The 23687-nt window shown below is 41.5% G+C and overlaps 1 protein-coding gene across 8 annotated transcripts in view; it reads left to right on the top strand.

Annotated features, from left to right (window-relative positions):
- The first annotated feature begins 14 nt into the window (after positions 1-14).
- Positions 15-23687, top strand: part of cspg5a (chondroitin sulfate proteoglycan 5a) — a 63378-nt gene continuing 39705 nt past the window's right edge. For 4 of the 8 annotated variants that reach the window (XM_037534067.1, XM_017714464.2, XM_017714460.2 and 1 more), the window contains exons 1-2: positions 16-505; positions 21917-22799. In XM_037534067.1, the coding sequence (XP_037389964.1) occupies positions 430-505; positions 21917-22799 (959 nt within the window). In that variant the 5' untranslated portion in view covers positions 16-429. Of the gene's footprint in view, positions 506-21916; positions 22800-23687 lie in introns of all 8 variants that reach the window. The other 4 variants (XM_017714461.2, XM_037534065.1, XM_017714463.2 and 1 more) reach the window with 2 other exon arrangements.

The following is a 23687-nucleotide window of genomic DNA, read 5'->3' as shown; positions in this document are numbered from 1 at the left end:
GCAGAACCGTTGTTTTGGGGACAGAAACGCATCGTGGTGCTAAAAAGCTGTAGATTTGAGCGGCACCGCGCGCTCCGGGCTGCTCTGCGCAAAAACAACCAAAAAAACGCCGCGCGCGTCTCTTTGATCTTTGCGCCGTTTTATCATCAGTAGCGGTGCCATTTATCCGTTGTTGCTGGTGACGATGGGCGCGTGAGGGAGCGACAGATTCCATCACACAGAGCCCACCGCGAGCAGAGCGGAGAGCAGTGGCGCGAGAGGAAGAAGAAAGAGGACATGAAGAGAGCGCGCGGAGGAGAAGTGCAGTAACCCCGAGGCGCGCGAGCTAGAGCTTCCTTCCACACGGAGAATAACCGCGAATCAGACGTTCTGCTCCTCTTCCTCTTCTTCCTCTTCTTCCTCTTCTCGACCGTGTGTTCCAGCGGAACGATGGGCTCGTGGTCCGGATGCTGCGGGCGCGTGGCTGCGGTGGCGGCTCTGTGCGCGCTGCTCGCGGCTGCTCACGGTGAGGAACCCGCTTTGTTTTATTTTAGGATGAGTCTGGCGCGCGGCTGCGCGAGGAAAGCTGTAAAATAGGACAGTGGGTCAGTGGGGGGGCGCTGATGCCCCTCTGCCCTGATACTGCTGCTGCTGGTGGTGGTGGGGCACGATGTGGAGCCAGAGCAGGAAAATATAGGTTAAATGATGTTTGGAGGGGAGATAATAAAATAATTAAATAAATAAATACATTTCTCATTATAAAGGTGAATATGAGAGGCAATATTCACAAATAAAATCAATAAATATTAAGAACACACATCTTGGTAGGGTGTTCAGGAGTGAGGTATTTATAATATTGCAACTATTCAAATATTTGTTTATTTATTTACTACATTTGCTCATTTTTTTGTCATAAATGCTGTATAAAATGTATTTCATATAAATGTATTTTTCATCATAAATGATAGCAAACATGTGCATCTGCAGTGTTTTCAGGTTTTATTCTTTGAAAAACGTGTGAAATGAAAAATATTACATTCACTCTTAATAAAAAAATCTAAGGTTCTGTAGTTAAAGCTTTCATGAGTGCTATCTAGACCCATCTGCGTGCTTAAATGGCTCTCTGCGCGGTGAAATGGTCCTTCAGGTTGGTGGAGGATGTGGTTCTGTACAGAACCTTTTTGAAAATGGTTCTACGAGGGACCGAATAGGGTTCTGCTATTGTGTACGAGGTCAAGCCTGTAACAATAGAAGAACCTCTTTTGGTGCTGCTGCTGCTGCTGTACTGCCCTGTGCTATAGAGCACATTCTCCATCAACCTGGAGAACCATTTCACCATGCAGAGAAGCATTCAAGTACGCAAATGGTTCTACATAGGCCTCATGGTTCTAAACAGAACCATTGCCTTTACTAAAGAACCCTTGAACAACCATCTTTTTTAAGGGTGTGTGGTTTGCACTCGTTAGCAAAGAAGTCCCTCAGCTGCACGGCGTCTGTTTGCTGTATGTGTGAAAATGTGTGCATGTCCACTGGAAGCGTCTGAGCTGCATGTGTGCAGTGTGTGCGCTGTACAGAGCTCACTGTGTGTTGTGTTGAGCATGCAAGGCTGCAGGCTGCAGGCTGCAGGTGATGGAGGTGGACAGTGGTGGCGGCCGATGCTTTACCGTGCAAACGTCCACTCACAATTAATGTGCATGATTTTTGTATTACAGCCCAAATTTGCAGTGCAGTGTGTGGTCACAATGGCTTTTGCTCAAAGGCACAGTGTGCTTGGACAGATTCACCTGAACATCATTACAGATGCCCATGCAAAAAATGTAATATTGCCATATAAACAAACCAGTTTTTGCAGTTTATTGGCAAAAAAATTCCAATATATCCCACTTTCACATGGACGGGTAGTAACAGAGCCGACCATAATCAATGGAGCTGAGTGTTCTCACTCACTGTAGTTAGAGATGCACTGGCTGAGTCACAAATGGCTCCCTACTCCCTATACTGTGCACTACATAGGTGGTGAAGTATACGTCCAATAGAGACTCAGCCGTTGTCCAGCCGATTGGATGCTCTATTTCTGCACTCCGACGCCCAGCAACAGGAAGCAGACGGAAAACGTCGTGATTTTCATCTCAGATTGCACAAAGAAGCCACGAGAAGCCATATTAAGATGTTGTCTTTTGGCGCACCTTCATCTATACTGCTTATTTTATGTGAAGATTTGTGCTGAACCTTGGTTGAAGATGGCTTTTCTGAACTGAAGCCATTATGAAACATCAGTCTGTGCTCAGTTTTCCGAGTCCAGCCACGCCGGTGTTGTGTGCAAAGATGATTTTTGATGATTAATATGATGATTCTGTCTGCCACCTTCCTGCTCCTGCTGCTGTACTACCCTGTGCTATTGTCCTGGTCTTGCGACAGTCATAAGAAGCATTTCTGCCATTTTTCATTTTAGCTGTCATCGCCTTTCCCATCAGCACACGGCCAGTGAGAATTGAAGCGCCTACTGTCGTCTCCATCATCTGCTCCTCCTCTTCTTTTAGAGAACAAAAGGAGAAGCCATTTACATCCATTATTCATCCGCTGAGCAGATCTGACGAGGTTCTTTCTCCTTGATTTGCAAAAATTCAGCAGCCTTGATGGAAAGAAAGCAGAATATTTTGGGAAATGTCAGGAATTAAAATGCCATTATCTGGCTAGTACTGTCCATTTTCTGCGCCTTAATGTCTCGCCTGTCTTCCATCTGGGCAGTTTCACCTGAGCAGGTGATCCTTAAACTTGCTGTGGCTGGATTCTCCTCTTCTCACATGCACAAAGGGTTCAGCTAATTTAGGGACTTCCTACAAATGTCTTCAATCAGCCGAGACACATTTGGTGTCTGAAGTTCGCTTCTTTAGCTTTAGTGCTTGAGCTACGAGGCTAATGTAGCTGGTGAGTAATGGAAGCTTATTTAGCTACTTAGCTGTGCTAACCCTGCTGAAAAAATGATCCGAATAATTAGGATTAAAATGTTTGCTTTCTAATGGAAATCAGCTTCATGGTTACAATTAAAGACCACCAGTTTCCTGTAGGTCACCTTTAGATCCCATTAGGAAACCATCAGATGCATCTGGAATCAGAACACCTGTTAAATCATTAGAGTCCATTACACCGTGATATCAAAAACACAGAATACCACCAGGAGCCAACAGAAACTTTTAATGGTTTCCAGCAGGGTAGCTAAGCACTAAATCATAGAAACCATTAAAACTTTCTGCTAGTTCCTAATGTTGGTTTTGTATTTTCCTGATGGGCTGATATCACATTGTAAAGGACTCTAATGGTTTAACAGGTGCTCTGATTCCAGAACTAATGGTCTCCTACAGGAAACTAGTGATAAGCATTCACATTAGAAAGCACAAATTTGAATCCTAATGGATCTAGTGGTCTTTTTTTCTTCTGGCCAGTTAGAACTAAAGTTAAAAAAACACACTAGCTAAGTGTTCTAGATAGAACTCAAGTATACCTAGCCAACCTGCTAGAACTAAAGGATGCACTACCCAAGTCTTACAGTTAGAACTCAAGTAGGTCCCATTAGGAAACCATCAGCTGCATCTGGAATCAGAACACCTGTTAAACTGAGTCCTTTACACTGTGATATTGGACACCAGTCAAAACCAACCGAAACTTTTAATGGTTTCTGTATTTTTCTCAGCAGGGAATGTTCTTCAGACTTCTCTGAAGTCTGTAAGAGATGCTGAACAACTACACATGATCTGATTTAGGCATGCAGTTAGCATAATGCTAATTGGTGGGGTATAAGCTAACATTAGCCTCATCGTTCCGGTGCTAAAACTAAAGAAGCAAACTTCACACACTAAGCGTTCCCTTACAGAACAGCCATGTTAACACATATAACGTGTGAATAACGTGGTCACAAGTGACACCCCTGCTAGAAAAACCAGCATTTCACTGCTGTCAGAACAAAACCTCATATCTCCAAAATGGGATCTTCACAGGAGAAGGAAAAGGCCTACTTTACTTTTAATAAAAGTCCATCGAACCATCATATTTTTGGGCTGTTTATTTTGGTCCATTCATCATGAAATTTCCATACAATGTAAAGATCAACAGACATTTTCAAATTATGTCCAACAATTATGTCATTTGTTCCAACAGCAGCGATGTGTTGTGATTCGATGCTGGTATTCTGATCAACCAGTATGGTGTTAAATATTATTTTACTTTATTTTACTTTATTTGCTTTTATTAACTTTGTAACTCCTTTTGCCTTTTGTGTTAATCTCATTTGCATTCGGTATGTCTCTCTTGGTTGATGTGTGGGGGCTTTGCATGTTTTCACATGTGATCACACTTTTTTCCACTTGACTTACATTTTTTTAGCACATAAAGGTGTGAGGTATCTGAACACCACATAGAATTATTCACACATGAAATTCATGCGTTCTTTTCTGTGAAGTTCTGCTGATTGACTGCATTTGGGGTAAAGGAGGTGGGGAAACTGCTAATTTTTAGTTGAACTATCGCTTTAAAACTCATGGGCTGCACTACAATTCCCAGCATGCACCGCAATGTAACGTGTACTCTGACTCTCCCACCTCAATAACAGTCTACGGGACAGCAGACACACCCCAATTCTGCACAGTTCTGCATAATTCCACACCTGTCGTCTCACCTGTCATCTGCAGTTCAGATTTTCAGATTTTTTGCCCTAATGTGACTCAGATCTGATGTTTTCAGAGCTGTGTAGACACAAACCTGAGCCACTACGTTCACATTACAAGCCTCGTTGCTCAAATCCAATTTTTTGCTCAAATCTGATCTCTGACATGATGATTCACACTCGTTTAGGTGATTCATATCTATCAAAAAGTGAACGAGCTGCGTCCTAAAATGACCCTCATATGCACATCCTACTCAATAACGTCACGTGAGTGAATCACGTGCATCATCAGCACAAACTAACGAGGAGAACAAGCTTCACTGAGAAGATCATTAACTCTGATCAGCTCTCAGCTTCATTATTAGAGCGAGACGAAGGAGAAAAAGGTGAGATGAGCTACTTTATCCACCGTTTACATTTATGGCATTTGGCTGACGCTCTTATCCAGAGTGACTTACAATTAGATCATTTTTTACACAGGAAGGCGGTGTTAGGAGTCTTGCCCAAGGACTCTTATTGGTATAGTGTAGGGCACTTGCCCTGCTAGGGGATTGAACCCCAGTCTACAGTGTAGAAGGCAAAGGTGTTAACCGCTACACTTACCAACCACAGGCTTTAACTTCTGTTTGGTGCTGTTGCCATTGTAACGCTGAATGATGGCAGAGCACAGTGGAAAAAAGGCACATCAATTCCAATCTGAGCATCACATTAAGGTCGCATGGGCACGAATCGGATACGTATCCGATGTAGGACCACATATGAAAGTGGCTCAGGTCGGATTTTAAAACGGATTTTTTGTAATGTGAACGTAGCCTTTCACATGTGGTCCCTGTCTAATTTGAGGCCATGCAACCTTAATGTGAACGCTCAGATTCAACTGCAGTTCAGCCAGTATGAAAACAGCTCAGCAGCTCAGAAATGTCTTAATGAAAGTCTTAATGAACTTGCAGCAAAGAGAGGATGGCAGGTGTCTAGTTCAAGCAAACGGGGAGAGTTAATAGACTGAGCTCCTGGGGACGTTTACATTTTGAATATTTCAGTGTTCATGTAATATTTCAAGATCTACTGCATTTTACAATGGACAGTTCAGATTACAGTGCAACATTGATTAAAAATGAAATAAAAAACATTTTTTCTCTCTGAGACTTTTGTAATATGGCCCCTTTTACTAGTTGTGTTTGACACCTCGGCCTTAAAACAAGCCCAGTGTTTATCTCAGGTTCCTCTGGTGGCCATTAATGCCAGAGTAAAACATCTGCCCAGTGCCTTAAGCCTGTAAGCTCCAGTGTTTGGCGTGTGATTGGCGGGCAATAGTGTTTTGGTTGTGCTGTTTTGGCGTTGCTATTGGAAAGCCTAACTTATGCTACACTGCCAGTCCATTTAAGGGTCTGCTGTTCTGCAGCAGAAAGAGTAATGGTGGACTGATATGGGCTGAAGATGTTTGTTCTTTCGTCTGTTCAGATCCACAGAGGTTTAAGAAATGTCAGAGCTTTGATTTCACCCCTAATCAGCTAGCTGTTATGCTGTGAGTGCATATGTATTTTAACATTATATCATCCTAAAGGTTAAAAGAGTGTAGTTCAGCCTTTTTGACTGCTGTGTGCTGGAGCCGTAAACTAAATAAAAGAGCTTGTGTGTCATTTTGGCTTCAGTAGAGCTGCTTTAACATGTTAGCGTCCAATCTGCTGAGTGACAAAGGGAACAACTGCTGAACAGGAATGGAATCAAGCAGATAAAGAGATTAGAAGTAGCTTCAATAATCTGGTTAATTTGTGCTTGGTGACCCTGTGTGACCGTTATATGAGCTTCTGCTGTGCTGGCTGTAGGGATTTCTAATGGGAATTGGCTTGATGGTTACCATTATAGACCCCTGGTTACCTATCGAATACATTAGAAACCTTTAAATGCATCAGTCACAGGTCACCTGTAATGCCATTCCCTGTTAAAAAAAGCCCATTAGACAAGTCTGGATTAAAACCTGATGGCTGGGCTTTCAGAAATGTTTTTTTCTAATTCACTTAGGCTATGTTTACACTGCCAGGCTGAAGTGGCAGAAGTAAGATTTTTTGCTCTAATGTGACTCAGATCAGTTTTCAGAGCTGTGTGGACACACAAATCTCATCTTTTCAAATCCGACCTGAGCCACTTAAGCTACGTTCACATTACAAGCCTCGTTGCTCAAATCCAATTTTTTGCTCAAATCTGGTTCACACTCGTTTAGGTAAGTAATTCAAATCTATCATTAATGTGAATGAACCAGTGTCCTGAAATGACCTGCAGAGAACATCCTCCTCTGTAATGTCACGTGAATGAATCGCATGCGTCATCAGCAGAAACTAACAAGCAGAACGAGCTTCGCTGAGAAGATGATTAACTCTGTTCAGCTCTCAGCTTCATTACTAGAGCGAGACGAAGGTGAAAAAGCTGAGATAAGCTGCTTTTCCAACATTTACAGGCTTTAACTCCTGTTCGGCGCTGCTGCCATGTTAATGCTGAATGATAGTGGAAAAAAAGCACTTGAATTCCGATCTGAGTGTCACATTAAGACTGCACAGCCACGAATTGGATACGTATCCAGTCTAGGACCACATATGAAAGTGGCTCGGGTCAGATTTGAAAAGATCAGATTTGTGTGTCCACACAGCTCTGAAAACATCAGATCTGATTTACATTAGGGCAAAAAATCTGATTTGTTCCATTTCAGCCTGGTAATTTGAAGGTTTCTACTGTGTTTTTTGTGATATGAGCCACAATGCTCCAACTAGCCAGTAGACATTGTTACAAAACCAACAGAAATATTGAAAGATTTCTATGATTTGGGGTGAAGATTGCTTCTGTACTTCTGCACTAGAGCTACGAGACTAATGTAGCTAACAAAGCTAATATGACACTGTTGTTGGACCAAAGCCTTGTATCTCCAAAATGGTAACTTTACAGGAGAAGGAAAAAACCTACTTTACTTTTAATGTAAATCAATGGAACCTCTTTTCCAAGACATTTTGGGCCATTTCTTTTATTCATTTATCAAGGTACAAACAATATAAATGTTCCCTCAAAGGTACTACAGTAGTTTTAAGGTCCATTTGTGGACCTTTTCATAACCTTAAATGTTTTAAAATAATAAAATAATGATAACTCTTTAAAAAGATGTTTCTTCAAGGGTTCTTTAGTAAGGCTCCATTTAGAGCTATGAGCTCTACATAGAACCATTTTTATGTTTACGTGGTTCTTTGCATGGTGTTACCATGTAACTGGTGTTACCGTGTAACCAAAAATCTCTTATTTTGAAATAAAAGTCACACTGATGACATCACTTGACTTCCTTTTACCTGTTTTCTGAGGACCTATGAAGAAAAGCACATGGTCCACTGTGTCTTTTCAGTTTTTCAGATTTTCTCATTTCGCTCATGATTTCATATGAAGCTTTAAGCTGAAGTCACTGGTGTGACCTGCTTTATTCTGTGGTAATTTTGAAAAAATAGAATAGAAATGGATTAAATTAAACATTTTAGTAGATGTTCCATGATTGACAACATGTGGTTTGATGTTCTGTAGCAGTTATTTTGTAAAATGCATTTTTAATTAAAAATGTCTCTGGTGTTACCTTTATTATGTGTAACACCAATGAGGATCAGTAACACCAGTGACACCTATGGAGAGATAGAAAAAGTGGATGTTTCTGTAAAATAAGCCAGGTACATTTCCCGTTCATCAAGGTACAAACAGTGTAAATGTTCCCTCAAAGGTACAACAGTGGTTTAAAGGTCTGATAGTGAACCTTAAATACGTTTTTCCAGGTGAAAAGTTTGTATTTGTACCTTTACATAATCAATTGTTTTAAAACAGAACAGTAAAATAAAAGCCTGGAGACGAGACAGGTTGTGTGGAGTCAGTACACCTTAGAAAATATCATTTCAGTGGATTATGGTACAGTTATGCTCTCTGACTAAACATACTGAGATGGAGCCATGAGGGAACCTCCCCAGTAAAGAGGCCCCCCTCTTTACTGGGGGGGGGCTGACCCAGAGACAGTTTAGTACCTTTATTTCTGAGAGTGTAACACAGCATGAAGAGTGTAAATTGGAGCAGAAATGAAAGTCAGAAATGAATAAATAATGCTAAACACTATTTTACATCACAGTGCGGCTCTAGGTGGGTATATATGAGCTGTGGATTATGCCCTGTGTGTATGTGTGTGTGTGTGTGTGTGTGTGTGTGTGTGTGTGTGTGTGTGTGTGTTTCTATGCTGTACTTCTGCTGCGAGCTGGTTTCCATGGCAACACGTCTCTCCTCCAGCCCAGCACCTGTTGATTAGACTGAGGATCCAGAGAGCAGCTCGCGCTGAACACTCATCTCCAGAATTCACCAGCACTGAGGCGCATTAACCTTTAGATCTCTGCAGATATTATCATCATTCTGCTGTTCTACTCACTTCAAAAACAATGTTCCTCAAGGATTCTTTAGTAAAAGGGAATGGTTCTGTTTAGAATCATGAGCATTTCATGCTTAAACGGTTCTTTGCATGGTGAAATGGTTCTTCAGATTAATGGGGAATATGGTGTATGTGGTTCTATACAGAACCTTTATGAAAATCATTCTCTATAGCACCAAAAAGGGTTCTTCTGTTGTTACAAGCTTGACATTGTAATGCTCACTCTTAAAAAGGATGGTTCTTCAAGGGTTCTTTACTTACGGGAATGGTTCTATTAGAACCATGAATTCTGTATAGAACCATTTCATGCTTAAATTTTTCAGATTGATGTTAAATACAATTGTATATGGTGGTGAATAGTGAGGAAACGGAACTGAACATGTGATATACAGCAGGGGGCGCTCTCACAGGCGCTCTCACAGTATTCACAGTATAGCACACTTTAGTTCTATTTGATGTTTTCCTGTATTGTCGGTTGCTAGGCAACCGACATGAAAGTTGACGTCATGTTATCGACTTTCAACTGAGATTGATACCACACTCCCTCTTGTGTTCTGTTCTAGATAAAATTACTTACAAACACAAACATGATATGAATTGAAAGCTCAGTTGTTTCAATGAGCTACAGGTTAGAGTAAATTCAGATGAAGTTGCAGCCTGTTTTGTGAGTGCTGATTGCTGCCATATCAAAGGCTAAATATCCCAGTTTCTACTATTAGCTGATGCTGAGTTACTGAAGAGCTGTTGGAGTGATTTAGCCCCTGTCATCCTTTTAGAGCAGATGAGCTGGAATATTTGCTCAGTGATCAATTTCTCAGCCCTGTGTGGCTCTGAAGAGTGAGCAGCATGTGAGACATCATTTAGTGCTGACTGTGAGAACCTGAAGTGTATTCTGTCTACAATACATGGCAAAAAGTCTATAGACGCCAGAGTTTCTTCTGAAATGAAGGATGAGGATTTGATTGCCACAAGAGTAAAAATGAGGTCAGGAGCTTCATCACTCCAATTCTTCCCAGAGGTGCTCAATGGAGCTCCATTACACTAACTCATCCCAAAGTAGCTCAATAGAGCTTCATCACTTCAGCTCATCCCAAAGGTGCTCAATAGAGGTTCATCACTCCAACTCATCCCAAAGGTGTTCAGTAGAAGCTCATCACTCCAACTCATGGAAAGGTTCTCAATGGAGGTTCATCACTCCGGCTCATCCCAAAAACTCTCAATTAAATTTCATCAGTCCATCTCATCCCACAGGTTCACAACAGAGGTTCATCAGTCCAACTCAACCCAAAGGTGCTCAGTAGAAGCTCATCACTCCAACTTATGGAAAGGTTCTCAATGGAGGTTCATCACTCCAGCTCATCCCAAAGGCTCTCAATTAAAGTTCATCAGTCCAACTCATCCCAAAGTTTCACAACAGAGGTTCATCAGTCCAACTCATCCCAAAAGTTCAGAGTGCAGCTACATCACTCCAACTCATCCCAAAGTTTCACAATAGAGGTTCATCAGTCCAACTCATCCCAAAGGTTCACAACAGAGGTTCATAAGTCCAACTCATCCCAAAAGATCAGAGTGCAGCTACATCACTCCAACTCATGCCAAACGTGTTCAGTTGAGCTTCAACATTCAAATGAATTCCAAAGGTGTTCAGTGGAGCTCTCCACAAGTTAGAAAAAGTCACATTTATGAAAGTACAGTATACATCTAATATGTCTGGACTATCTCTTACTCTCTCTCTCTCTCTCTCTCTCTCTCTCTCTCTCTCTCTCTTGCTCCCTCTCTCTCACTCGTTCTCTCTCTCTCTCTCTCTCTCTCTCTCTCTCTCTCTCTCTCTCTCTCTCTCTCTTACTTCTGGCTGGACTGATTCATCGTCCCAGTTCATGACTGTCCTCTGCTGAGCCACACTCACTTACAGCCTGGCACACTAGCAGACTGGCACACTAACAGACTGGCACACTAACAACCTGGCATTTCCCCAGACAGCCTTACACAACTTGGCTCTCCTCATCCCTCCAGGCCTGAAAGAACCCAGACCGACCCTCTTTCAACACCAAAACTCCACTTTGGATCACCCCACTCTCTCCTGTATTCAGGTGCCTCTTTGCACTTTTAACTCCTCTAACTGCAGGCTTACACTGAGTGGCCAGTTTATCAGAAACACCTGCGGTGTTGGCGCACTGTGTAAGTGTACAGTTACAGACTGTAGCTCATCTGATACTGCTCAGTTTATCAGCTACACTCTACCACACTTACCGAAGTAAAGAGACCACTGTAGGACCACTGCTGACTTGATATCATTTGGGTAGTGGAACATTTTCAGCACAGCAATGTTGTAGTTTCACCTTTTTACCTGCTAAATAATCAGAATTAGCCATTTATAAGTTCATCAGCTAATAAAGTGCAGACAGAAGACACATCTCAAAGAATACAGAAGTGTAACATCTCAGAGCTCACAAGGTGACAGTGTTGTTGACACATTGTCTTATCATTATCTTATAAGACAGAAGCAGCTCGTAAGAAACATGTCTTCAGTGTAAGATATGGTGCAGATATCAAGGTCCAACCGATATATCAGTATTCATGTTAGGTGTCAGCATAAAACTTGCTGATAATCCCGTGTTGTCTGGCTGCTAACTGCGCTCTTCCTCACTTTAAATGAGATCTTCTTTGTCTTCTCTTCTGTCTTCATTGTCACTCTTCACTCCAAGTCTTTGGAAACTGGGCGAGTTTTCAGATTCTCAGATCTGCTGCAGTACATTGTAAAGTTGTTCAGAGGAATCCGGGCAGAGTTACAGTTTCTAAGCTATGAAGGACCAACTGGGTGAACCAGTCTGCTACAGCGCCACCCTGAGGCAGAGCAGTGCTGCAGCTCTAGTTAGTTAAGATCACCAGAGACTGAAGCTGATTGCAACGAACTTCACTGAGTCTGGATTTGAGTGTCTGTTTTTCACTAACAGACAGAATAATAGAGAATTTTGATTTTGACACATTCAGGGGGTCCAAAAGGGCCTTTAGCATTAGGATATTCATAATATCCCAGATGACATTCATATTATTTTGAAAAAAAGACCATCATGTAAATCAGTAAAGCAGTGTTTACTAAAACTTGGTATTTTTAGATGTTTTATTAAGCATTTCAAGGATTTTATGCACAGAAAGTGCATAAAATGATAAGTAATATGCTGTAATTGTTTATTCCCATACATTTTTGTCCATTTGTTTTGCCTTAAAATTCAGTCTCCACTTCTGAAATAAGTTGGATTTTGGATATTAATTCTATTAGAATTTAATTGTTGATGCTTTTTCATAGCTCTGTTCTTCAGTTTTGCCTTTTTCTGCATTTTCATTTAGTCTCCTACTGACTGACTAACAGCTGTGAAGTTGTTCAGGATGATCGGATTAGAATAATTTCTAATCTATATATATACAGACATATTCAGACTGTCTGATTAAAACACTTTATAAAACCATCATATTTCAGTATCACTGTAGTATCTAACAGGGGTTTCCAGGTATTACATAACAACGGCTGACCATCCGAGAGTAATCTGAGCACAGAGGGGCCTTTGTGTCCCCTCAGAGCCTGCCGAGCTGGGGGGCCCACTTCTGTTCTTTTGTACTTGGTGCTGTCTGGGAGCCACACAATTAGTCAGTGTGGAGAACCGTGAGGGATCATGAGCCGCCTGAGATCCAGGCCAAGTCTGTTCATTTAACCCATATCATCCACACTCTTAAAAAAAGAGGGTTCTTCAAGAGTTCTTTAATAAAGACAATGGTTCTATTTCAACCAAGTTCTATATAATCTACAGAATAATGAATAATGTGTTGTACATGGTTCTGTATGGAACCTTTTTGAAAATGATTCTTTGTAGCACCAAAAATGGGAACCATTAATACTAAAAGAATCATTTGCATGCTTGAACACTTCTTTGCATGGTGAACTTGTTCTTTAGATTGATTGGAACGTGTTGTGTATGGTTCTATATAGCACCAAAAAGTTCTGCAACTTTATAGCACAAAAAAGTTCAAGCTTCTAACAATAGAGGAATGCTTTCTTATGCTATGGAGAACCATTTTCAAAAAGGTTCTATATAGAACCATATAAACCATTCTCCATCAATTTGAAGGACCACTTCACCAGGCAAAGAACCATTTAAGCATAAAATGGGGTAGAATTCCCTTTCCTAAAGAACTCTTGAAGAGCCATCATTTTCAATGTCAAGCTTGTAATAATAATAGACCCTTATTTGTGGTATAGAGACCCATTTTCAACACATTCTCCATCAATTTGAAGAACAATTTTACCTTGTAAAGAATCACTTAAGCATGAAATGGTTCTGTATAGAACTCATGGTTCTAAATAGCACCACTGCCTTTACTAAAGAAACCTTGAAGAATCATCTTTTTTAAGCGTGATCATTACAATGTCAAGCTACCCTTTTTGGGTGCTATTGAGAACCATTTTCCAAAAGATCTCTAATCTGAAAGCAGTTTGATATAAAACAAACTTTTCTCAAACTTTGCTGATATTACTGGGTGGTTTTGCTCTATTTTTGGAACTAATTGACAAAAAATCTAATTCATATTATTTTCCACCCCAAACACACCAGCTACAAGGCTTATGTAGCTAATGTAACTAACCAAAGCTGATACTGCATTTAGCACACTGTATGGGCAGAATCCAGGCTTCCAGGTGGTTGTTAAGCTATGCTAATGTATTTTAGTCTATGTTTAGTCTCAGCGGAGTGACACAGTGTTTATCTAACAGCACGGTTAGAACGCTTCTCAATCAGCTCGCATGGGCAGAACAAACGGTTGTATAATAGAGATTACTTCACACTATTTAGGCGTATATTTAGCATCATGCTAATTAGTGAGTGTGAACTTTCAATATTTGTCTTGACCGATTGATTCCATTTAGTGTTCCGGTAAATGTGATGCTCTGACCAACTATTCCTTAAAAACTCCTGACTTTGAGTCAGTGCGCCTCGTTAGTGTAAAGGTGACCTCTCTGAGTGTTAAGGATGCAGCAGCTTCGTGAATTATGCTGTTCCGTGGGTTCGAGCCAGCTGTCTTCGCTGAGGGTGAATAGTGATTGTGCATTAAGGGCGAGCTGTAATTAAATGAAGCCTCAGCCCAGATACAGCTCGGCTTTCTGGCTCCGGATAAGTGACTGCTTCGTCTCTGAAGGTGGAACTTTATAACGTGATTATGACTGAAATAGATTGGCCACTCAGAGCGCAGATGATCTGACGTGCTTTTGGTTCATCACAACAGGTACAACGGAACATCAGACAGTTACGGAGGCACTGATTTGAGTCTTTATAGTCATGTTTGATCTCATGATTAGTCTCACAAATCCACCTCCTTGTATCTCCACTCACTGTCCACTTTATCAGCCACTGACTAAATAATGTCACTGTCTAGTTCTACAATTACAGACCGTAGTCCAACTGTTACTTTGCATACTTTGTTACCTTGTTCTTCAGTGGTCAGGACCCCCATGGACCCCCACAGAGGAGGTAGTCTTTGGATGGTGAGTCATTCTCAGCTCTGTAGTAACAATGACATGGTGGTGGTGTGTTGCGCTGGACTGAGTGGATCAGACACAGAAATATCCAGCTAACAGCGACCTGTGTGTAGCATCCTGTGACCACTGATGAAGGACTAGAGGATGACCAACACAAACTGTGTAGCAGCAGATGAGCTGTCGTCTCTGACTCTATTCACTGTCTACTCTATTTGACACTCCTACCTTGTCAGTCTACCTTGTAGATGTAAAGTCATAGATGATAGCTCCTTTTGAGATGGTTGTGCACTGACTCCAAGATTATTTAGCTTTTTTACTAGGCATTTTTCACTTTTTTCTACTGGTTTCAAGCACATTTCATACAACAAGCCAAATTATCTGCCAATATAGCGAGATAATTTTACTTAATAAAATGACTGAAAACAAGTGAAAAATGTCAAGTAATTAGGTAAATAATCTTAAATTTAGTTTCATATATAACAGTAGATATAGGATATAGTAGGAGAGATATTAGATTTATTGACTATATTTAAGATAATTTTTTGCTATTTGGTGAAGTATAAGCTTCCTCGTTAGCATCATTAGTCTCATAGGACACTCAATGAGCTAAAATTATCATCAGTTATGTCTGGGTTAAGGAGAGGATCATGTCTGGTTCTCTTTCCACCAGCTTTTAAATCATTGTACTGTTTTGAGACGAGTGCAGTTGTCATGGAAAATTGCTCACTTTCCTGATTAATAAGTGTGATTTGTTTATATATTGTAAGAAGCCAGTTTTACTGCATGAAGTCAGTCTTTTTTTCCCTCTCAGTTTCTTACAGCTTATTTCCTGTATTGTGGCCGCTGCCAGATGGCTCTCGCTGATCTAATTTGTTTGACAGGCCGTGCTGCGAGAGACGGTTTTAATCGAAAGATAATTTGTTTGTCTTTGCTGGTGTTGACAAGTGTAGTCACAGGTTCTGATGTAAACCTCGAAAAAATATGCATGAGGCTGACTGGTGTGTGTTTGAGTGAAACTGGAGTAATCCAGGCCGAAGATTCTTCAGCAGAGTATAGTAGCGTCAAAACACACTTTTGACTTTTTATCAGATGTGTCACTGAAATATGATGCTAGTGATTTACTTCCACTAATGAAACCCAGACCAGGCATGTCTGGACTCTAGAGGCTCTTTTGTCGCATCCAAGAAGCTCCTAGTTTATCTGCCTTTAATTTGAAAGGAACAAAATCGGCATGGACACATTCTTGAGAGCCAGTAAGGAGCTGAAGGACCTGATGGTAGTTGTCAGAGCAGCAGGAGTGGGAGTTAGCCTAGCTGTGGAGAACAAGTCATTACCTAACAGCGCTGTGCTAGACACTTAAACATCACACAAACAGCTGTTTGGATTAGGCTTCACATGATGCCTTTTGCAGAAGTGGAGAGTGTGCGTGCTGCTGGGCCAATCAAGAAGTTCAACCTTCTTCTCCAAAAGCCAAAAACAAGCACATCTGGCACATGTGTTTTATGCACAGTGAATGCTTGATAGACAATAGGCAGTAATACTGTCCCAGACGTTTTAGCAAAATCAAAAATATCTATAAAAGGAATGCAATATCTGACCGTCTGACCAGATTTGAGTTTCTGAGACCCAGAAAATATCTTGGCAGCTCCAGCTGCTCCGGTCCAGCTGCCCTTTTTGATAAACATGAATACTCTTGGATAAAAACCAGTAGATAGACCATCAAAGCTGCTTTAAAGGGCCCATATCATGAAAAACATGGGGAATTATTAAATTAATAACATTTTTATGTAGTAAAATAAACATTACCTAACTTTCAAAAACATATTGTTCACTCTCCGGTCAGTACAGTCCACAGCTACATATCTAGCCTACAGCAGTTTAGCTCTGCCCACTCACGCTGAACTTGTGAGAGTGTTTCAGTCCAGACTAATTTTTTGAATAAGCCGTACAGTCAGAACAGAGCTCAAAACTTCATATCTCCGAAATGGTAACTTAATAAGAAAGGAAAAGCCTACTTTACTTTCAATGTAAGTCAATGGAACCAGACTTTTTCTCATGTCATTTTGGGCCATTTCTTTTGGTCCTTTCATCATGAAATTTACACACAATCTAAAGAGCAACAGTTTTTTTCAAATTATGTCAAAAACTGAGAAACGACATGGAGATGGCAGCGATATATCAAAAGCAGCGACATATCAGTAGTTGACTTCGCTGAGTAGTTTCTCAGAGGAAAGCAATACTTCGCAAGGAACCTATGCTAAAGCCCGGGCTTATATACTAACTAAACAGGTCATGTGATATACCCACAGCTGTGGAACATTAGAACTCAGGCGATCTAGATCGCTGATAGGTAGAGGAGGAAATGTCCGGAGTCATGTGATGTTGTGGAGGATTCTGGGAATTGGAGTCTGAGTCCAGAAACAGTAGCAACGGGAATAGCTCCTCTTCATGAGTCTGCAACGAATTCTGGGTAATGCAGTTTTCGTCCATATGCAGACTGGCTGCAGGCGTGACAGTACCCCCTCCAAAGAGTCCTGGCGGGCCTTGGTACGAGGGCGACCAGGATGACCACTGAGCCCCCCACGGGATGTCTGAACAGGGGCATTCCCAGAGCTGCCGAGGTGCTGGACGGACGGGCTTCAACCATAAGGATTCCTCAACCGATCTGGAAAGAAGACAGGGAACCCCTTTCGAGGGTGACCACTGGGACACGAAGTAGGCTTCTCTGGGTGCTGGCTATGGAAATCCGCTATGAGCGCAGGGTCCAATACGTCCTTAGCCAGCACCCAAAACTGCTCCTCGGGACCATAACCCTCCCAGTCCTCCAGATACTGTAGCACACCATCCATGGGGCCCCGTCTATCACCACTGGTGGAGGTGTCCAAGGTGCCAAGGGTGGTTGGTAACCTAAACAACACTGAAAAGCAGTCAAGCAAATTTCAGAACTGGTCACTGAGTTCTGTGCAAATTTCTGCCCATGCCAGAAATCGACTCCAGTACACTGGGTTTTCGTGACAAAATACACGTAAAAACCTCCCCAATTCCTGATTCATCCTTATGCATGGTCTATTAGCTTGCAGATGATACCCTGATGTTAAACTGATCGAGACTCTAATGTGTTAAAAAAAAACAGCAGACCAGACCTGGGATCTAAATTGGGGTCCTTTGTCAGAAACAATGTCCTCTGGGATTCCAAAAAGTCCAAAATGTGGTTAAATAAAGCTTCTGCTGTTTCCACGGCACTAGGAATGTTCTTAAATGGAATAAATTGGACTCTTCGAGAAAAACAATCAATAACTGTCAAGATTGTACTGAATTCCTGTGATGCAGGGAGATCAGTCATAAAGTCTATGGCATTATGAGACCATGGTCTAGCGGGAACTGGTAAAGGCATCAACTTTCCTGCAGGTAGGGTCTTTGGGGTCTTACATTGCGAGCATGTAGAGCAGGACTGAACAAAGCAATGGATGTCTTTAACCATCGTTTCCCACCAATATCTATTCAACAAGAGTTGATGGGTTCATGTTTCCCCTGGATGGCCTCTAGTGATTGAGGAGTGCACCCATGTTATTAACTGATTACAAAATGGAGAGGGAACATACAACTTTCCAGAAGGACACAGACTAGGGAACAGGGTGTTCTCTAGTGCAGCTTCAATAGCTTCATCTATTTCCCAACATATCGAAGATATGTTGACTTCAGGGGGGAGAATGCTTTTAAGTCCTTCAGTCTTAGAACTAGCACTGTCTCGCTGATAGATTCTGGACAGCGCATCCACTTTTTTTGCGAATAGAAAGCTACCGGATGAAGTTTAGGCAGATTACTGATTCTCTGCGACAGAACAGCCCCAGTCTCAGATGCATCTACTTCCACTACAAACGGTTGTTGAGGATCAGGATGTTTAAGAATGGGTGCAGTGGTGAAGACCTCCTTAAGCCTCTTTAATGCCATCTCAGACTGCTCAGTCCACCAAATTTTTTTAGGAGACCCGTTGAGCAGAGAGGTGAGGGGAGCCACAATAGTACTGAAATTCCTAATGAATCTCCTATAGAAATTAGCAAAACCTAGAAACCTCTGTAACTCCTTTACGGAAATGGGAAAGGGCCAGTTCACTACAGCATCTGCTTTATGATCGTCCATGAGTACTCCCTGCTCACAAATGATGTATCCTATTGAAATCTACAGAGTTAAGATTCACACTTTTCTCTTGTTTAACGAACAAATCGTGCTCTAGCAAATGGTTCAAGATGGTGCAGACCTGCTGCACATGAGTTTCCATATCTGGAGAGTAAATGAGAATGTCATCTAAATATGCAATCGCAAACTGTCCCAACAAGTCCTGGAGCACCTCATTAATATGGGACTGGAAGACAGAGGGCGCTATAGAGAGCCCAATGGGCATCATGGAGTACTCGTAGTGCCTCCTAGTGGTCATGAACGCCATCTTTCATTCATCTCCCTCTCTGACTCTGATTAAATTAGTAGCATTTCTGAGATCACGGTTGGTGAAGATTTTGGCCCCTTTTAGTTATTCTAAGGCTACAGGAACGAAGGGGAGAGGATAGGGATAAGGTTTAGTAATTTGATTTAAAGCACAGTAGTCTATACATGACTGTAGACCTCCATCTTTCTTCTTTATGAAGAAAAAACTGGAGGAGATGGGAGAAGTAGAAGGTCTAATGAACCCTTGAGCTAATGCTTCCTGGATATATACATCTAAGGCCTTTTGTTCCTCTTGGGTCAGAGGATATACTCGGGCTTTGGGGAATGTAAGGTTTTCTATTAAGTCTATAGCACAGTCAAACACCATTTTAAAGTCCTTAAGAAATTGAACATATGTCATACGGTGATCCGATCCCAGCTGGCTGTGGCCCATTCTATTACTTTCTCAGATAACCTCAATACAATGAACGAAATTTTAGCTTGGTCATTACTAGCGGGGGAATTATCAAAGAACACGGAACATTGCAACAGAAAGCCCTGACATTTATCTGGGTTACTGTCGAACTTATCTTGCTTACTCACTGGGAAGGGAACAAATGGACTGGATGCAGAAGCCATAGGAGGAGCGATGTTAAGATCAAGTTCAGTCAGACTTACAGTTTGTAGTTGGCTACTTAGTCCCTTGACACTGGTGACTAGCTGAGCTAGCTGTGACTGTTGTTCCACTTGCTGGTGAGCCAGTGATTCTAGTGAGTGAGTAACGCCAGAAAGAACCTGCTGATGTCTGCCAAGTAGTTGTCCTTGCTCTGTCAAAGCTTTTTGAAAAGCTTCTGGGTCCGCTGTCTGCATGATAGGCAAAGTATTCTGTGACATGAAACCAGAAAGCAGATGCTTGCAGCTTAAGAACAAAAGTGAAACTTTACTTGTGGAATCGTAGATGCAGAGAGTAGTTAGGATACATGCATGGGTCAAATCCAGGAAACACAGCAGAACAAGAAAGGCGACCATAACAGGCAAGGGCAGTCAAAGGAAGTCAAAACACAAACAAGATCAGAACAGGAATAATGGGTAATGCAATTTCCGTCCGTATGCGGACTGGCTGCAGACGTGACAGAGAGGTTGAAAAGGGTTGTGTGAAAAATGTTCAAGTAATTTTTTTGGAACATAGAACCATGATTTTTTGGAAAAATAAATTGCAAGAAAAATACAGCATGGGCCAGTAATGCAATAGGTCACAAAATAAGCACATGGTCATCACTGCATGGACCCTCAAGCTGGAGTGTGCTCTTTTTTTCAGCTGGGCTTACTAGTTTGTGTTACACTCTGTCAATTTAGGGCAGGTTGAAGCCCAGTTGGGTAAGGATGGTGTCCGTCTCCTCAGCAGATCACAGTCTGACTCCCCATGGGGAACCCTGCTGCCGCTAGCTACCCATCCCTAATCCCTAATCTCAACTCATCGCCGGCTGAGTACATTAGTAAAATTATTACACTTAATCCAAGGCTTTCTAAAGAAGCTTTGGAAAGAAATCTGAGACTTACTCTGTTGGAAGTAATAGAAACACTTCATCTAGGAGTGCTAATGTGGCTAACAATGAAGGGAGAAACATGGCAGCTTGCTAATGGGTTAGCATGGTTGCTGTTACTTGATGCTAAGGAATATTTAAGATACTTTGTATTCATAAAATTTATTTGACTGCAGTTTTTTCTGTACTCTGTAACTGATCGTTTGCAAAATTCTGACCTACATTCATTTATTACCGTTCAAAGCTTTCAGCTAGGGATGCCTGTTAGCCTAGCACATGAGCCAACAGACTGAAAGGTTAATGAGCACAGAGGACAATCCCTGGTAGCAAGAGGATAGTGGACCACTGTTGGCTCACTGATGGCAGAGCTGGTGATCCACTGGCATTTTGCTCAGCATTTTCTGGATGGCCCACCAGTGGTGATGCAGAGTAATAGACAAAATCCTACTCATCATCGCTCATTTTCCATTTACAGTCCAATTTATTTATTCATTTCTTTTGTTATAATCTGTAAATTAGTTTAGTAAGTAATTTTAATCCAGCACAGCATCAGCAACATTTTACTATAAAATCATTTTATCTTAGGCCTAGTCATTATTCTTCTCTCTCAGTTGTTTGTAAGTTTATTTTACAAAATAAAAGTCTCTGTGCATTTCAAATCTGTTTGAGGAGATTACAAACTAGTTAGAGCTTGTATGCAGGACAGTAATCTGGGTAGTCTGAGGGTGGACCAGCAGTGGCAAACAGTCAGCGGGGTGCCAACCTTATTAAGATAGCGGACCGATATAAGCCGCTATCAGAGATGTAGAATCACACAGTTGAGTGAATCACACATGTGAAAACATGCTTCATTATTATTGAAAAATAAACTGGTTTTAGAAGATGTTTCATAAATAGAGATAAATTTTGACAAAATTCTGGACAACACAGTTATATGAAGACCAGGAAAATTGTGTAGCTGCTGGACATTGAAGTTCAATAAGTTCTAGTTTTTAGTGATGGGCGGTGCCCCTTCGGATGAGCCAATGCTAGCAAAAACTAGTACTATACTGAAGAGCACATGTCATCTTTTACCTCAGATCTTTTAGCAAACTTTAATGAAGCAATATATATGATGGCAAATGTACCAGTGTGTTAATTTTTATCTTGTAATTGCAAATACAAACACTGTACAGTCTTGATTAATCAGACTGTTTTATGCAAGATAAGTTAACTTATTTAGCTGAATGGTCTTAACATTGTTATATGACTTAGCTTACCTTAAAGCTAGCATGATTCTGCCTGTTGATGGTTTCAACATTAAGCTGTACAATTGAAAACTACTAATTTTGACTTGTTCCCTCTCTTCACAGCTAACTCAGTGATGGAAAACGGTACTGAGTCAGCCAGTGCAAGTGCAATGAATAGGACCTCGCTGCTAGCAGAGGTTGAAGAGGCGAAGCTGAATGAAATGACAGAAGCTTTCAAATCGGTTGGCAATATGTTCCTTCACCTCCGAGCTGGACGTAAGCCTAGAGATGGAGGTGAGCAGGGCAGTGGTGAGCCGTTAGAGGAATTTCCAGTGGTCACTTCCGCACCTGAAGAGACCACTGCAGAAACTGTAGACATGGGAAGTCCAAAAATAAGCCAAGATTCTGCAGAAACTGACCACCTACTGCCTCATGACAACTTCATGGAAGAGGAGGAACTGAGGCCGCATGTTTTCACAGAGTCATCCTGGCATGTCCCGAAAGTAACCATGGAGACCACTGTGGAAGACCTGGACCGCCAGGAGTCCCTGACCACCCAGTCCCCTGCTGCTCCCCCTTCCAAACCTGTGACCGTGAAATTTGACATCGACTCCCGCAAGGAGCTTTTCTCACCTTCCCCTTCTGCCCATGAGTTTCAAGGTCGTGACCCCACTGCCTGGGCAATGCCGGATAACTATGACTACCTCACTCCGTACGATGATACCGTGTCTTCTCCCTCGGACGAGTACAGTACCACTGCTGAGACATACGAAGATGAACTAACCACTACGCCTCCACCCAGACCCTTCCAACCTCGCTTCCCCAGCCCCTTCAACCCCACGAAGGAAGAAGGCCCACGTGTAGGAATCTCCAGCAACGGCGCTGACTGTCGGCTCGGCTACGTTCGCATTAATGGCACCTGCAGGTCGCAGTGCGACACACTGCCTAGCTACTGCTTCAACGGAGGCCAATGCTATGTACTGGATGGCATCGGAGTTTTCTGCAGGTAAGGCCAAGTAGACACTAGGACTGCAACCTATGGTTATTTGTATAATTTATTCCTGGCTCAGCTTGAGACGAGATGTTGCGCTTTGAAATGTTTATGAAATCTTCATGAAATCAGAGCAAAATCAGATCTTACTGTGTGGGGCTCCATTAGTACCATTCTAATGAAACATTTATTGTCAAATGTACACAGTTTTCCACTCAACCCAGATGTAGTTGATCGGCTGAAACATGTTTAGAGTCAAAATTTTGCTTCTTCAGTTTAGCACTGGTGCGTTGCTAAGACACTAGAAGTCAGTAGTCACCGAAACATGCTCAGAAACACTCCAGGTCTTAAGGTGGTGCTGACTTGTTGATGTGGTTTTGGACACTTGCTTTGAGCTATAAAACCTGATAAAACTTCACAGTCTAGCTGCGATGCTGCAGGTAGCAACTTTCGAAAACAGGTGTTGATGAATCTTAGTGAAGACCTGAATGTGGGTTGAGATATGTTTTGGTTATATTTTTAAAATATTTTTCTTGAAATTTTCTTTATAATGCTAACTTGACATTATAAATACCTGATCTAAATTCCAAACATATTTGTTATATGAATATGGTGTAACACCAGTGACGGTGACTCAGTGTCATTCAGGTTAAAACTGAGGATTCTGTAAATTGGCTGACTCATTGTAAATCAGGTGACCTTGTGCAACTATTTTAAATCAGTAATAAAAATGATATTTACGTCATTATTTTGACAAAATATTAATTACCCAGCGAAAGCACAAAACATTGGTGACACAAAAGTTCTGAGCTGCCTGAAAAACAAAATTATACATTTTTATATATATATATATATATATATATATATGTATGTATGTATGTATATATATATATATATATATAT

Source organism: Pygocentrus nattereri, chromosome 24, assembly GCF_015220715.1.
Source record: "Pygocentrus nattereri isolate fPygNat1 chromosome 24, fPygNat1.pri, whole genome shotgun sequence".
In the NCBI taxonomy this organism is placed as follows: Eukaryota; Metazoa; Chordata; class Actinopteri; order Characiformes; family Serrasalmidae; genus Pygocentrus; species Pygocentrus nattereri.
Note: the sequence above shows the minus strand (reverse complement) of the source record. Positions and strands in the feature narration are given on the sequence as shown.